Raw genomic sequence first — 15,868 nt, forward strand, 5'->3', positions numbered from 1 at the left:
ATACCTGGAGGGGCTAGGCGAGCGAAAGGAAGGGCTTTAGGGAGATGAGCTGGCAGCCTGAAAGAGAGCCAGCTTCTTGTGGTTACGCATTTTGGGTGTGTTATTGATGAGCAAGCAGAGGCCTCCTTGGCGGCTAGGGTGCAGCTCACAACAGTGCATGTCCCTTAGCCTGGGTGTGGCCCTGAGTTTATTCTCAACCCCAAAAGTAAACAACAACAACAATAAAAACAAAACAAAACAAACCTCTCCCTGCCAGAACAGCCCAACTAGAGTGTACACTTGCAATCCCCCATCCACGCTGAGCAAGCCTCTCTCCAAGCCCGACAATTTGACTGGGTAGGCCGGGAAAGGCTCTTTCCTCTAGGACGCCTCCTATACTCCCATTTTGTGTACCCCACAGTAGCCATGGCTTCCTCTCATCCTCCTGGCTCCCACAGTGTAGATTCAGTTAGCAGCAGCTGCCAACCCCGAAGGAAAATCCAGCAAAGGGTGCAGAACCCCACTGCAAGGCGCTTATTTCCTAGCCCTTTGACCTCAACAAGCCCTGCAGCCTCCCCGAGCCTTTTTCACCTCTGCAAAGTGTGCTTCATCCTCAAATAATCTCCTGGCCTCGACCAACCGCTGTCTCTTTGTCATATGCCAAACGTGGTCTAGAACAGAGGTGCTCAACCTGTGGGTCGCGACCCCCTCAAACCACCCTCTGCCTCCAAAAATATTCACATTAAGATTTAGAACAGGGCTGGAGAGATGGCTCAGCAGCTAAGAGCACTGTCTGCTCTTCCAGAGGTCCTGAATTCAATTCTCAGCAATCACACAGTGGCTCACAACCATCTATCATGAGATCTCGTGCCCTCTTCTTGTGTGCCGGTGTACATGCAAGCAGAACACTATATGTAATAAATAAATCTTAAAAAAAAAAAGATTACTGTTCTGAAGCAGCAACAGAATAATTTTATGGTTGGGGATGACCACAACGTGAGAAACTGTATTAAAGGGTGGCAGCATCCGGAAGGATGGGAACCACTGGTCTGCGTGAATAGAATGCTACTTGTTTCCAACCCAGTTACAGAAGCCCCTTGCAGGCCTGACCACATCTCACCCACTAGAGAAACCGTTGCCAGCATCTCTGACAGACATGAGAGACACGAGTAACAGCTGACCCCACACTTACTTGGCCCAGGTTGGGTGGAGGCCAGTCCCAGAGCCAGCTTCTGGGTGATGGGACTGACACACTCTTTGGATGCACTCTTCTGGAAGATCAGGTTTCTTTGTCCAATCCCTTAAATCCTTCACCCTGCCATTTCCCACATCATCTAGCATACCCCAACATTGGTGGAGCCTCAGTATCTGTCTGCTTGGCTGGTAGGCATATAAAGGGGACAGCCACAGGCAGGAGGCTCTGACAAGTGAAGGTTGATCCGGTATCATCTGCTTTTCATACCTGCATCCCTCCGCAGTTCTGGCCTGTAAAGGGCACCGAGCGACGAGCTGGAACTCGGGCCTTCTCTCTGACTGCTTCCTCCTTGCACCCAAAGCCAAGCCATCGCAGACAACGCCCTACCTTCCTGTTCCATGTCTGAAATGCCTCTTAAGGCAGCTGTATCTTTCTTCCTCTCCCTTCACCTCGTCAGCTCCGCCACCTCTCCTATGTTGTTCTGTTTTGTGAGACAGGGCCTCTGTAGTTCAGCCTGGCTTTGAGCTTACTACGTAACTGATGATGACCTTGAACCCCTGGCCCTTCCTCCCAAATGCTGAGATTACTTGGCCTAAGGCACCACATGGGCTCCCTCTGTCCCTCTGCTTTTGGAAATGCCTGACTCTAAGCATCCCACCCTCCAGCCCCACTTTGCTCAGGGAGCTGAGCTGCAGATATCTAGCTCCTTTCATTCCCCAAAGGTCCTTTCCTGTTGCCTAGGGCCTTGCCCAGGCTGATTCTCCTGTATGCCCATAGCTTACCCTCGCCCAAGCACCCCTGGCTCAATTGAAAAGCTCTTTCCTTAGAGAAACCTTTCAGTATTCAGGGTTAGCCACCTTCTACTCCACTGCTCTTTTTTCCCCCTTCCTCTCCAGACTTCTACCTCAGGTTTTATGGGACTGTACAATGACTCTCTCTGACATCTACAGATCATGACTCTATAGGGCCGGATCTGTTTGATCTGTGTAGTGTCTCGAAGCCCAGTGCTAGCTACATACCCAGAAAGTGATGACTATGGGAACAAAGGTTCTATTAAAAAAATTATATTGAAAAATAAAAGGAAAGAAAAAATATAGCATTAAAAAAGAAAAACAGCATCTGAGAGGTGGTGGCATACACCTTTGATCTCAGCACTTGGGAGGCAGAGGCAGGTGGGTCTCTATGAGTCCAGGACAACCAGGGCTACACACACACACAACCAATATTGAAAAACAAAACAAAGCAAAAAAGACAAAGACAAAGAAAAAGGAACTAAGAAGCATGGTTCACACATTTAATCCTAGCACTCAGGAGGCAGAGGCAGATTACTGAATTCAAGGCCAGCTTAGTCCACCTAGCAAGTTCCAAGCTAGCTGTGGCTACACGGTTTGTCTCAAAAACAGGAAAAGAAAAACAGTAACAATTTAGGGAGTGAACAGTTGCTGTGGTCTGGGCAAGACTCCAGCACTGTGTGTAGAGAGTAGAGCCCTGTGCCTTTCTCCAAACAGGCCACTGGCCAAGCCACTATGGGTAGTAGCTACAGCGGGCCTCAGGTTAATGGGTGGCCAGCAAGTTCTTCAAGATCTCCAACCTCCTCTGGCCATTCTCCCTAACCACTGCGCGTTCCATACTGCTCCACAGTGTGGGCACGGTCCCCTTCGCCAAGCTTGGAAGCCCGCTGTGGATGAGGAAGAAGAGGGAGGACCTAGTGTGGACAGGTGCGAACCAGCTGTGCCTCTGTCTAGCAGAAGCTGCTATGAGGATCGGAGGAGAGAATACACATTAAGAGTCTAGATGTGGGGCTGAAGAGACGGTCCAATAGTTAAGAGCACTGACTGCTTTTCCAGAGGACCCAGACTCAATTGCCAGCACCCACATGGGCTCACAACTGTCTGTAACTCCAACACCTTCTTCTGGCCTCTGTGGATACCTGGTATGAAAGTCATACACAGACATTCATGTAGGCAAAACACCCATCACACACACACACACACACACACACACACACACACACACACACACACACACACCTTGACGGGAGCCAGGCATGATGGCACACACCAGCACTCCAGAAGCTTAGGAAAAAGGACTGCCAGGAGTTCCAGGCAAGCATGGGCTATATAACGGGTAGCATATCTGCCAGGGCTATATAGCAAAACCCTGTCTCAAAAAGCCAAACCAAATCAATATAGTAGCTCAGCTTCTTTATTTACTGTGCAAAGTGGCTGAAGGCCTGTGTGTTCTAGGGGGCAAAGACTGAGACCCCATGCTGTTCAGGGAATGTGGCCTCCAGTGGCTGACGTCATCCTGGGCTCTTGATGCACCAAAGACCCCAAGGCTCAGACCCCTACACACCCCGGTGTCCCCAGATCTCTGTTAGCTATTTCAGCCGTACTCAGGGGAGGGCCTTACTGTGGCAGGACCCTCACTTCCTGGCTCTGGTCAGTCATGTTTCAGCGCCAACTGTGTCATGGCCCAGAGCTGTGAGACCTTTCCTCTGAGTATCTCCATGAAGCTGTCCTTGGAAATGTTCCTTGCCATGTGCCCCATCCCCTCCTGACCTTCTGGCCTGCTGATGCCAACTGGGTCTTTTTTTTTTTTTTTTTTTTTTTTCGAGACAGGGTCTCTCTCTGTGTAGCCTTGGCTGTCCTGGACTCGCTTTGTAGACCAGGCTGGCCTCGAACTCACAGCGATCCACCTGCCTCTGCCTCCCGAGTGCTGGGATTATAGGCATGAGCCACCACACCCGGCTTGCCAACTGGGTCTTACTGTAACCATGGTGCAGATCGTCGATACCACCACTGCAGCAGGTAAATGTGTACATGTCCAGAAAATTCAAAACACAGAAAACACCACCTGACAACTGAAGATCCTCAGACAGATGCTGAAGTCTCCGCTCCCTCCCACCCTCCATCCCTTCTACCCACAGTACTGATGATGGAATCGAGGGCCTGCTAAGTGCTAGGTAAGTGCTCTACCGCTGATGCACTGCCAGCTCTCTTTTTCACTTTAGGAGACAGGTTCTAAATGCATAGGCAGACCTTGAACTTGAAATGCCCCTGTCTCAGCCTCCTGGATGGCTAGGATTATGGTCTGTGCCACCAAGCCTGGCTTGGACATTTTTCTCCATTTATGTGTGCACATTCCTTTTTCATAAGTGAACTCAAACACAATCCTTCTGCTATGAGACTGTCCTTTTCCCAATGGCATGCCACTTTGGGCCTCTCTCTGGCACACCAGTCCTCATGGTGATGTCATGACATCTCGCCTTTGCACCTGGCAGTCCCCTACAGCTTCTCAGGCAGGTGCCTGGGGCTTTTCACTGGTGGGTGGGGGAGCAGCACGTTGGGGCTATTGGGTCTCATTGGCACAGATGGTTCTCTTCCCCAGAGGGGCTGTGACTTGTGACTGAGTGGTGACTGCCTTCAGCACCTCCCTCCAAGTGAAGCGGAGCAGACACTCTGGAACTTCTCAGTCAAGTGACTTAAGGGCAGCGGTGGCCTTTCATCTGGCTGGTTGCCCCTACCCGGTTTGATCCCAGAATTTTCACAGCAGACATTTCCTGTCTAGCTGCTCCAGAACTCAGAACCCAGCACAATGGAGGGGTGCCTGGTGCTGTGCGCTTCACAGAGCATCGCTATATCCTTCAGGGCCTGGGGAGCTAAGCAAGACCGAGCACACAGCAGAGCAGGCATGTATCAGCAAACCTCCCCGCGCCCTCCCCCCCTTTTCTGAAATAATCTCTCACACATCCCAAATTGGCCTCACACTTGCTATACAGCCTTGGACCTTAAGATCCTCCTGCCTCTATCTCCCAAGTGCTAGGATTAGCTACATAGTTACCACACCCAGTTTATGGGATGCTGGAAGTTGAACTCCAAGTTTCTACAAGCTAGATAAGCACTTAGCCAATTAAGCCTCATTCTGGCTCAATCACCCCCATTTTATAAGGGAAGAAGCAAAGTCTAGAGGTGTGGGTGAAGTACCCAATGCCTGACCTTCCTAGGTGGCTGACTCCACACCCAGCAAGCAGCGGTGTCTTCCTGGGCCCCACCTGACCCAGGCTGGATTGGAGGTCATAGCTAGGGGAATCTCTGGTTCCTGGCTATGGACTGTTGCTATGCTACCGAGGACTGGTTGATTGCGGCTTATCCCCGTCTCCCTCTAAGCTCGGAAGCACCTCAGTGGATGGGAGCTGGGGTGCTGATAACTATGAGCAGTAAAGACCAGGGGGATGGGGAGGTCGCGTTTTATGGATGGGAACACTGAGGCACAAAGAAGGGACACACTTCTTTCTTCGAGTCAGCGTCCCTTCCATTTCACCGAAGCCCTTTATCTACAACCTTGGCCTCCAAGTCACAACCTGAAGCTCTTGCACAGGTGGGGCCCTGTGTAGTTCCAGCTAACTGTGAAGGGGAGGTTGGCAGGAGACAGAGGGAGCTCAGTCCACCGCCAGCTTGGCCATCACTCTGGAGCAGCCCTGAGGAACTTCCCATCAGTTGGGCATGCCCTGTCAAGCACTCGCCACACATGTCTCTGAAGCCAGTGGTTGGTGTCATTATATCACTTTGCAGGTGGGCAGGAAAAGCTCTTGGCCTGAGACCAGCTGGTGGCTGTCAGAGCGTGCTGGCCCAGAACAGCCGAGAAATGCCCAGTCAGACTGCAGGAGAACAATCCTCAGGGGGAGGGGTAGTGTGGCTTCGGCATAGCTCATCTCTTTCCCTGTCACCTGCCTGCCACTTCCCAATGACCGCTGAGGGATAAGACTCTGGCCTCAGCTTCCTTTAAGTCCCCAGTACTCCCAGGGACCATGCCACTTGCCAGCCCTCTCTACAAGCTCTGGGCTCAAGGCCAAGGCAGGAGCAGCTGTCATGAGACTCCTACAGAGGTTCTCCTAGCCCCAATTTCTCTTTGGAATGAGACACCGGTCACTACTAAAACCCTGGACAAGGTCCCACTTGTAAGAGTGGCTGGGTGGGTTGATAGAGGCAACTCAGTGAAACCCATCACTCCTGGCACCCCGGGGTTTGCCCACAGCCCTTGTCTACAAGCACAGTACAAAAGTGAAACCCTGGGCAACATGGGGCCTTAGGTTCTCATCTGCAAACCGAGGATGGCAGAAAGCCTCCCCAGAGTGTTCGCACTGATTTCCAGGGACAAGAAGACATGGGACATTAATTTTCTACTTTTTGTCCTTTTCTAATGTTTCATCCACCACCTCCAAATATGTATAGCAGGAAAACCAAGCACATGTTCTTTGCAAGTTAACTTTATTGCGATATAATCTATCTACAACGTAATAGATCCATTTTAAAAAGAGAATACAGGCATGGTGGCTCCCATCTCTTAATTCCAGTACTGGGGAGGCTGAGGCAGGAGGATTGCTGTGAGTCCAGGGCTAGCCTGACCTTCAGTATTGGTTTAGGGTTGGCCTGGAGTAGAGAGTAAGCCATTGTCTCAATAAACAAACATACAAACAAACAAACTGAAACAAAGGAAACACAGGGAAAGAAAAAGAGGTACTGGTATCTACCCTCTGACCTGGCCAAACCCCACCTATGGCTCCAGAAAGCAGATTGAGTTAATGAGTGTAAACCCTTCACCTGCCTACAGCATAGGAGGCTACCAACACCAGAGTCAGGAAGCTGCCCCTCTCCTGCCTGTTTACTGGAGGCAGGGGTGGGGGGTGGGTAGGGTTGGGAGTTAGGGTGGTGATGGGGGGTGGGGTGGGGGGGGGGGGGGGTGGGTGGGGTCTGCAGTGTTCTGCAACATGTTGTCAAACAGCTCAGAGGCCCCTAGCTCAGAGGCACATCCTTGTCACCTAGGCCTGGACTCCAGAGAGAGCCACCTCTGAGTCCTGGTAACAAAGTGCCATGAACTGGTGGCCTGTGAGTCACACAATTGCAGTTCTCACTGTTACTGCAGCCTAGAGTCCAAGATAAGGCTGCGGACAGACCAGACCTGTGTGTGCGGGAGGGCAAGCTTCCGGGTTCAGGGAGAGGTGCCTGCTGGTCTGTGTGTCCCCAGGGGAGAAGGGGTGTGTCTCTCGGGACCTCTCTTGCAGGGACATGAACCCTCATCAGAAGTGTTCTGTTTTCCTGATCCAATCAACCCCTTCTGTGTGCCATCACCTTGTGTGTGTGTGTGTGTAGGGCGGGGCAGGTGGCGGTGGTGGTTTCAACAAATGAACTTGGCAGTGACGGAAGCAATCACAGGGAGACACTAGCACCCAGAGGTGGCTGTGTCCTGGCCCTGTTCAAGAGCCAGCATGGCGCGCATTGCTTTGGGCCTGATGCCTTAGCTCTCCCCGGAGACTGCTGCAAGTTTCTAAACCTCTCTGTACCTCTTGCTTTTTTAACCAAAAAGAGGCTTAAAAATAGTACCTCCCTCAGTAACATGTAGGATTCCACACTGCACACAGGAGGGGGCGGTTTAGATAACCAGGGCCACGGCCTCTGGCCCTCTTGTCACCCTTTTCCCCTGCACCCCTCTCCCCTGCACCCCTCCTCCTTTTCCTGCCTAGGGGGTTTTCCACCAGCTCTTTCCCCACAGTTCAAACCTCCTCTTTGCTTGTTTCTTTTCTTTGTCACCTTCTGCCTGTCCCATCAGACAGACTACAAACTTCTTCAGGGCTTCTTCCTTGGGTGTTTTGTTTACAGTGAAGGTGCTTGGTAAACACTGGAGAGGCCCTGGGGACCAGTGACCTGGAGCTGCAAGTGTGGTTCAACAGACAGCAGCCCTGTGGTTGTCCTTACTGTGATTGAGGCTGACTTTCAGACCTCCTCACTTCAAGTCTCTGATCACACCATCCCAAGCCCCCTAGCACACCCCATAGCTCACGTATAGTAAGGAACCGTAATTACATCTTTAATTATATCCTTTTCTACTTAGGTGGAACCACACAAAATCATCATCATTATTTTTGGGGGGTTGTAGGTTAAAAAAAAGTTGGACATAAGTCTTTCTGGAGCGGTTTAAGGTAATGTGTAAGCGCTTTGTAGTTGCCCAGAGGGCATTCAGAGAAAGAGTGAGGTCCCCTGGTTCTTCACATGGAGTGTCTCTGTCCTGAAGAAGGGGCCCCTGACTCAGAATGAAAACAGCAGTACCATCTGGGGTCTTCCCCAGACTGGCAGAGAAGCTCCCTAGGGTCTGAATCAGGGCATTTGAAAAGAGCAAATGCTTCAAGCAGAACCTTTGGGGGAGGGGGAGGGGGAGGGGCTGGCAGCCCTCCCCGAGGGAGCACACTTATCTCTGGGGGAGGGAGGGCGGACAATCTCTGGGTGTCCAGAACACTCTACTCCTCCTGTAAAAGGCTCCATTGCTGAACTGTGCAGACTCAGACACCACCAAGGCCACGCCCCCTTCCCAGATGGACAAAGTGAGGTCTAGAGGTGAAAGGTGAGGTCTATGTCTGCCACCTTGCCTCCAGGGTCTTTCCTCCAGACCACTTGGGCAGTGGTGGGAACTTTACTCTTGCCACTTGTGATGCTACGTTTTCTCAAATAAAATGTTCCCAAAGCCTCAGCGTGCTTCTTTGGTCAGGCAAGTTAAAGACGGTAGTAACACATACATGTCTTTCTAGTGACCTCCTTAGGGTAAAGTCCCCGAAGGAGAGGCCTCAGAGCAAAGGGCAGGCAGATCCATTTCACAGACTTTTGTTTTGAAGGCTGCCAGATTACCCTATAAAATGACAACCTCAGGCAAATGCTTGCAATTTGCAGCAGAGTTTTGATCTTTTATGTTTATATCTTGCTATTTTTACAAAGCAATAAGACTTTTACTTATGATATGTTTTTACTCCCCCCCCCCCAACACTTTTAAAATTGGAGACAGGGTCTCCTATTTCCCAGGCTGCCCTTGACCTCGATTTGTAGCAGAGGATGGCCTTTAATTCCCGATCCAGGCAGGACTCACCACGTTCAGGCTGTTTCTCAGCTTTGGGGCTGGAACTGGAGGCTTCATGCACGCCAGGCAAGCTCTTTGCCAACCAACTGTGCAGCCTCTTACCTTCTAAGCACCCAATCTTGGAATTAGGATTCCTGGCTGGTCTGTTGTGTGGCCTTTTGTCAGCCACACCCCCTTCAGGGATGGGTGATATCTACCCTTCAACAAGGGGATTAGATGAGCCGGTTTCCAGAGACCCCTTTCAGGTTGGGTAACCCACAACTCCTTCGTACATTTTTAAAAGTACAGGATGGCGCTGTAATAATCAGAATCTGCCCTGCTCATGCACCATCTACAGTGGCCTCCCAGATCACAATGACAGGGGACTCAGGTAGTACTTAGGCCTTCGAGCTGGCGCTGGGCTCTGGCAGCCACACTTATACTTAGTCTCCTTTTATGAGGGGATAATAACATTCATTTGCAGTGAAGCGTCAGGTTGGGGGCCGCGGGGCAAGGACCCTGCCATTCTGCTTCAGCTCTGGAATCCCATGGTACCCTACAACACCTCTGCTTGCATACTTAGGCTGGGGGGAGAGAGGGAGACAGGCGATAAGGAGGCAGGTGCTGATCCTGATCTTTGGTTGGGGCAGATGTCAGGAAATGAGGCAAAAGGGTCCAGAAAACGGCCCAGGTGTTCATAAGAACATGTCTCTGGACCACGTGCACACAAGGGCAGGCTCTGGGGCAGAAGGGCCACAGCTGTCTAAGGGACACTAGCTGGATCACAGCAGCAGTGGCAGCAGAGTCCCCAGATTCAGTTAGTGAGATCCACATCGCAAGAAGAACGCAACCCAAGATGAAGATCCAGGTGCATCTTACAGAAAGTCCTGGCCCCACTACAGAGGTCTTCACAGATCCTGAAGCCACTGCACCGTTAGACACGTGCTCTGTCCCCCAACCCCAGGAGTCACTGCCTTCCTGGCTAGTGGACTCTCCGAGGATCGAGTGTGGCAGAGCCAACCCTGTCCCACCAGGCTGCTACACAGAACTGGGCTTGGGTGGCTGGCCTGGCGCGGACCATTCTGTCTATCCCCATTGCCTGAATGCAGGTGGGTGTCTGCTCGGCTCGGGTCCAGGCAGGTCTGTGGCTGAGATCTGGCCACCGCCAGCGCGGGGCTCCTCCTCCAGCTCCAGGCGGCGAGTCTGCTCTGGGTGGCAGACTGCTCGCCCCACCCGTGCGCCCAGGTCGCCTTGGCAGGGACGTGGGGATGCTTCCTCTTCCACGGTTTCCCGGGACTGGAAGCTGAGGCCCCGCGGGTAACCCAGCTAGGACAGGAACAATCACGACCTGGGTTCACCGGGCACCAGGGCCACACAGGGGCCTGTCGGAACTGGCTGCCGCGCCCAGGGCGGGCCGCTCACCGCGGCAAGAAGCGCGGGCGGTGCGGGCTGGCTCTGCGCATCTGGAGCCTGAACCTGGGGGTCGCCGCTCCTAGTCACCCACTGAAGAGGAGGTCGTGCCACTATCCCATTGGGGAAATTGAGGACCGGAGCAGGGCAGGGCTTTGTGTGAGGTTGTGCGGGGGTCTTGGAGGACTGACCTCCGCGGCGCCTGGGGCAGCATCCCAGCGGTCCGCAAGCCGCAGCCCCGGCGCAGCGCGCGTCCTGCCCGGCCGGGTCCCACCCTACCTTGTTGACGGCCGCGCAGGTGGCGGCGGCGGCGGCTCCGGCGGCTCCGGCTCCCGCTCGGCGCTTCGCGCAGCCCGCCGAGTCCCCGCGCCCAGCGCCACCGCCTCCCCGCGCAGCCCGGCGGGCGGGACCGGTGCGGGCGGGGCCGGGGCGGGGCCGGGGTGGGGCGGGACACGGAGGCCCCGCCTGTGCGCCGCTTGTAGCCCGCAGCTCCCGTCTAGTCCCCGCGTGCACACGCTCTCACCTCCCGCACGTTCTCGCCGCAGGCTTTGGGTGGGACTCGGATCCGGTATCTCGGTTTCCCCTTGCCGAGAAGGAGACAGTCACCACGCCTGCCTGTCAGGTGGCTCCAGGCTGGATCCCGCAGCGAGTGCCGGGAACCGCGGCTCCGGGGTCGGTGGGAGAACCGGAGAGCTCAGGACGGCTGCGCGCTCAGGAGGGGTACCCTTCCGAATGATGCCAGTAGGGGGCGCTGCTGCCCAGCCTCCCTGGCTTTCAACCCTGCGCTCACTGAACATGGATGATAGGATGTTGTGTCTTTCATAATAACCACACCACATCACCTACCTTGGAAATAGTCCTTTGTGTCTTGTAGTGATGTATTTGGTTGTGTGTGTGGGCGGCGTGGGTGGGTGAGGGGACAGGCTACTTACTACCTGGCACATAGTAGGTACTGCATATATTGTTTGGTAAGTACACAAATTATTACATTTGATCCACTGACCCCCTTCAATTTAGTCATAATAATACTCCCATTTCACAGATAAGAAGTTGAGACTTTGGTTCAGTTCTTGGTAGGCTCTATTAGCTAATTTAATGTGGGGGTGTGTGTACGCATGTATGTATGTATGTACGTACGTACGTATGTATGTATGTATTTGTGATGGTAGGATTGAACTCAGACCTTGTGCATGCTAGGAAAGGATTCTACCACAATGAGACCTCTCCCCTTTTTCTGAAACAAGGGTTCACTAAGTTGCTCAGATTGGCTTTGAATTATCTTCCTGCCTCAGCCTCAGGTACCACACTCAGCCCTGCTGAGTCTTTAGAACAGCGGATGCTAAACCCTGTCTCTGGCTCCTCCCTGCAGCACAGTGCCCTGGGCCACTCCCCTGGCCAGAGCTGAGGATGCCCCACTCCAAAGCCTCCGCTGCAGCCCCAAACCAAGCCTATTGGAGCTGCCTCCGGCAGAGGCACACAGCGTGCATCGGATGTGGACACACAGGTTGGACCTTTGCACTTGTGGGTCTGTGGTAATTTATAACATTTTATCACTTTTTTTATACATGTGTGTCTACGTGTGTGCATGTGCCTTTGTGTAGAGGTCAGAGGGAAACTTTCAGGAGTCGGTTCTTTCCTTCCATCTTGTTGAGACAAGGTCTCTCTTGCTTCTGGCATGGTGCACACCCTTGGCTGGCTGTCCCTTGAGCTTTCAGGCCATTCTGCCTCTCATCTCCAAGCAGGAGAGCTGCATCTAGCTTTTCCTAGGGATAACTCAGGCTGTCTGGCTTCTGCAGCAAGCACTTTTGCTCATGTTGCCAGCCCATTTCATTTATTTATTTAGAGAGGGTCCCACATAGGCCAGGTTGGTCTTAAACTATCTATGAACTAAGAGTGAGCCTTGCACTCACCCTCCTGTCTCCACCCCCCACCCCCAAGAGCTGGGACCATCAAGCTAGAGCCATTAAGGTGTTTCTTACTTGACTTTCTCTGGGAGTAGGTTGGCTCATCTGAATGTTCCCAGTTCACTAAAGGCTGAGGCCAGGGTCTTTGGTGCCCCTCCCCCAACCTCACTCCTCCGAGCCTCTGCTCCCACTGTCTTCTCTTGAAGGCCTCTTTCAGAATCATCTTCTAAGAAACTCTTGTTCCTGGGTGCCAGGCCACTTGTCAGCTGGGACAGCCCTGGGAAAAGCTCATCTGATAGGGATTCTCTGGGGACCATGACCATATGGACCCATAAATTGGAGGGGAGGCCTGGAACCTAGCACACCTCTTTTGTGTCTGGGGAGGCGCCTTATTTCCACTTATAGTCTCCTAACCCTGCCTCAGGTGTGGGAGGCTGCCCTTCCTAAGTTGCACACAAGGGGACACTGAGCAGGGACACAACCTACCTGGGGCTGGTCAGACCCACAGGGTGTGTTGGTGTAGGGGAAAGACACTACTGATTGACTGTCCATTTATTTGTCCTACATGGACTTTCTTGTAGAATGCATGTGTGTGTGTGTGTGTGTGTGTGTGTGTGTGTGTGTGTGTGTGTGGACATAAACTTGAACACAGCAGTCTAGAAGGGAGTGTGCCCCTCCCACATCAACAGGCACTTATCTGGTCCCCAGTCCCTTTGTTCTCTGTGATAAGGCTCGCTGGTCCAGGGGTGGGAGGGGCTGAGCATGGAGTCCCGTCTCTGTTCTGTGGGTAGGAAGGTGGGGCTGTGGGATCAGATCCCCCCCCTCAAGCCTAGGAAGCAGTGGCCCCTGGGGAAGGGGCAACAGCTGTGGGGCGAGCAAGGAACCTGACACCAGGGGTAGGCCCCAGGCCCCTGAGGGAGGGGCAGACTCTGCCTTTGCAGCCCAGATAGTCTCAGGCTCCCACCCCATACCCCTTGATCATGCCCGTCCTGGTTCAAGCAACTCAGGTTTCTTGTTGTTTTTCCCATTTATTTATTTATTTATTTATTTATTTATTATTTATTTATTTATTGGGACACTGTCTGGCTATGTAGCCCACAAAGTACTGGAACTGCTGGGATCAAACGTGTGCATCACCAACCACACTTGGCTCTCCTTTTCCTCTTCCTGGAGTTAACCCTATGGGTGTGCCCGCAGGCAGTCACAGGCGAGGCCCGCCCTCCCCTTTCTGTGTAATACTGGGGTTCATTAAATTCTTTATGCCCTGTCACTGGAGCTTGACCTGGGTGAGGGCTGTAGGACAAGCAGTTCTCTGTCTGCTTCCTTGTTCAGGGCTGGAGGAGACAATTAGTTCCAGAAGCCTAACCCTCCCAGGGCTAGCAGAACCCCATGGCTCCAACAGAAGACCGCAGGGCCCAGCAACACTGTTGGGACAAAGCTTGCTCAGGATTCTAAGGTGTGTAGCTTCGTGAGAAAGCTGGTCTGGTCCCCCAAGGAGGAGGAGCACAAGGGCTTGGGCAGAGGCTTCCTCTAGGAAAGGAGAAGTGGGGGGCAAGTAGCCGGGAAGAGCGGGTGGTAGAGCGGGTACTGGTTATCCAGCAACCTGTACCCACAGTTTGACTGCCTTGGTGTGCTTCCCTGCCCTAGGCTGCAGCATAAGCTTTCACCCTCTCACACACAGCCTGGGCTTCCTTGTCATCTGGTGACTCACGTTAGGGTTTCTTTGCCAGCTAGGGTACAGCCAGGATCCTAAGGCCTTCCTCCTACCTTTTCTCTGACTTCATGGAAATGGTCTTTGGGTAAAAGGGCTCAGCAGAGGCAGCAGGCAAGCACAGGTTCACACCATGTCTCTAAGATGCTGACAAGGCCTGCACTGCAATGGATGTGGCCCCGGCTCTGTAGGCACCCACACTCTGGGGGTTCCAGAACAGCCTCCACAGAGATGCCTCAGCCTCTGAGCGCCATACTCGGGGCTCCTCCAGCAGCCCCAGTTTGTTGAGATATGAACCCCTTGAGCACCGTCAAGTGCTCTGCCCTAGGTAGGGAGGATATGAGGGGGCAGCCCTCGATGCTGAAAAGACAAGGAAGAGCATGGAGATGGGGGGCCCATGCTGGGCCAGAAAACCATTCAGCTCGCTCTGCTGAGCCTGGTGGACTGCAGCCCCACTCGCTCTCCCGGACCTACCCTATTGGCCTCACATGACAGGGGCATGTCAGAGTGGGTATCTGCACGGGACCCACTTGATATCCAGTCCACACTGAGTTCCTCAGGGTGGCAGTGGGGCTTCCCCCTGGGATGTCCCCAGTGGGCTGTAAACAGAAGGGAAGTCTCAGGCATGAGATTTCAGAAACAGTCCCCATGAGCAAGGTGGCCTCAACATAGACCCAAGGGGCACTCTAGAGGGGCTATAGCCCAGAAAGACAGATGCTCTGAAAATTCATGCCTTGAACTTGGGGTGCCACAAGAATGGTGACCAAGGCTCTGAGCCAGAGGGTACCAGCGAGAACATCCTGACACCTTGTGAACACAGATAAGGGGAATGCTTCTGTCCTAAAGGAGAGCCAGTCAGTTGCAAGGACACTGTTTTATGCCAACATGCCTCTGAACAGAGCATCAGAAGGTCAGGGCCAAGCTCAACTACATAGTGAGTCTGAGGTCTGCCTGAGACCTGGCCTCAAAAGACCAAACCAAAACCAAACTGGAATGGTCATGTTCCAGAGTGCTAAGTGACCCCGAGTGCACTCTTACCTCCCTACATGTTAAGGTGCTCTGTGGGACTGTGATATAGGCTGGCAAACCTGAGAGACTTAGGAGAGTGACTCTAACCCGTGGCTTCACAGTGACCATATGGGAGACTAAGGCTCAGAGAGGGGAAGGGCCTTGTCCCGAGTCACATAGACCCCACCCTGCTGTCTACGCTTCTGCCAGTGAAGGTAAGAAAGGTGTTGGGGAACAGAGGGCAGGTCAGCCATCGCCTTCCCCTTCATCCTCGCTGACACAGCCCTCTGGCGCTGCTCTGCCCCTGGATGCTCGCCTCTCCAAGTACTCTGCTTTCAGCAGTTCCAGCTCCCGAAGCTCGGCTTCTAGTCGCTCCCGGTGGGCTGCCCGCAGCTGCCGCAGTTGCTTCATGGGGAAGGGGTTCATATCGTTGAAGGCGATGTTCATGAGCTTCCTGAGAGGAAGGAGTAGTCAGCCAGTGCAGCGATTGCCAGTTAGGGGCCTGTCCTGACACCCATCCACCCTAGGATAGTAGTGGACCTGTCTTAGGGAGCTCACCTTGGGGGGGGGGGGCGGCGGCGGGGAATGGGAGTGGAGACCATGCCTGCCACACACCCCTCAGCTGAGGCTAGAGGGAGCTCTGCCAGTACCTGACTCATTATAGAAGGGCTGCTCAGGAGGGCTTCCTGTGGGGAGGGACATGGGAGCTCAAGATGGTGGTGGCAGTGGAGGAAGGGGCCAGGGGCAATGCAGGTGGGTGTTGATGGCAGGGTGACG

The 15,868-nt window shown here is 53.4% G+C and overlaps 2 protein-coding genes across 2 annotated transcripts in view; both read right to left on the minus strand.

The window, feature by feature from the left end:
- Coro2a (coronin 2A) overlaps positions 1 to 10,794 on the minus strand; it is a 52,614-nt gene extending 41,820 nt beyond the window's left edge. The window contains exon 1 of the mRNA XM_051161776.1: positions 10,748 to 10,794. The gene's annotated coding sequence lies outside the window, so the exon portion shown is untranslated. The remainder of the gene's footprint in view (positions 1 to 10,747) is intronic.
- A 4,431-nt stretch (positions 10,795 to 15,225) lies between these two features.
- Tbc1d2 (TBC1 domain family member 2) overlaps positions 15,226 to 15,868 on the minus strand; it is a 47,442-nt gene continuing 46,799 nt past the window's right edge. The window contains exon 13 of the mRNA XM_051161790.1: positions 15,226 to 15,545. Within this exon, the coding sequence (XP_051017747.1) occupies positions 15,338 to 15,545 (208 nt within the window). The 3' untranslated portion in view covers positions 15,226 to 15,337. The remainder of the gene's footprint in view (positions 15,546 to 15,868) is intronic.

This window comes from Acomys russatus, chromosome 2 (assembly GCF_903995435.1).
Source record: "Acomys russatus chromosome 2, mAcoRus1.1, whole genome shotgun sequence".
In the NCBI taxonomy this organism is placed as follows: domain Eukaryota; kingdom Metazoa; phylum Chordata; class Mammalia; order Rodentia; family Muridae; genus Acomys; species Acomys russatus.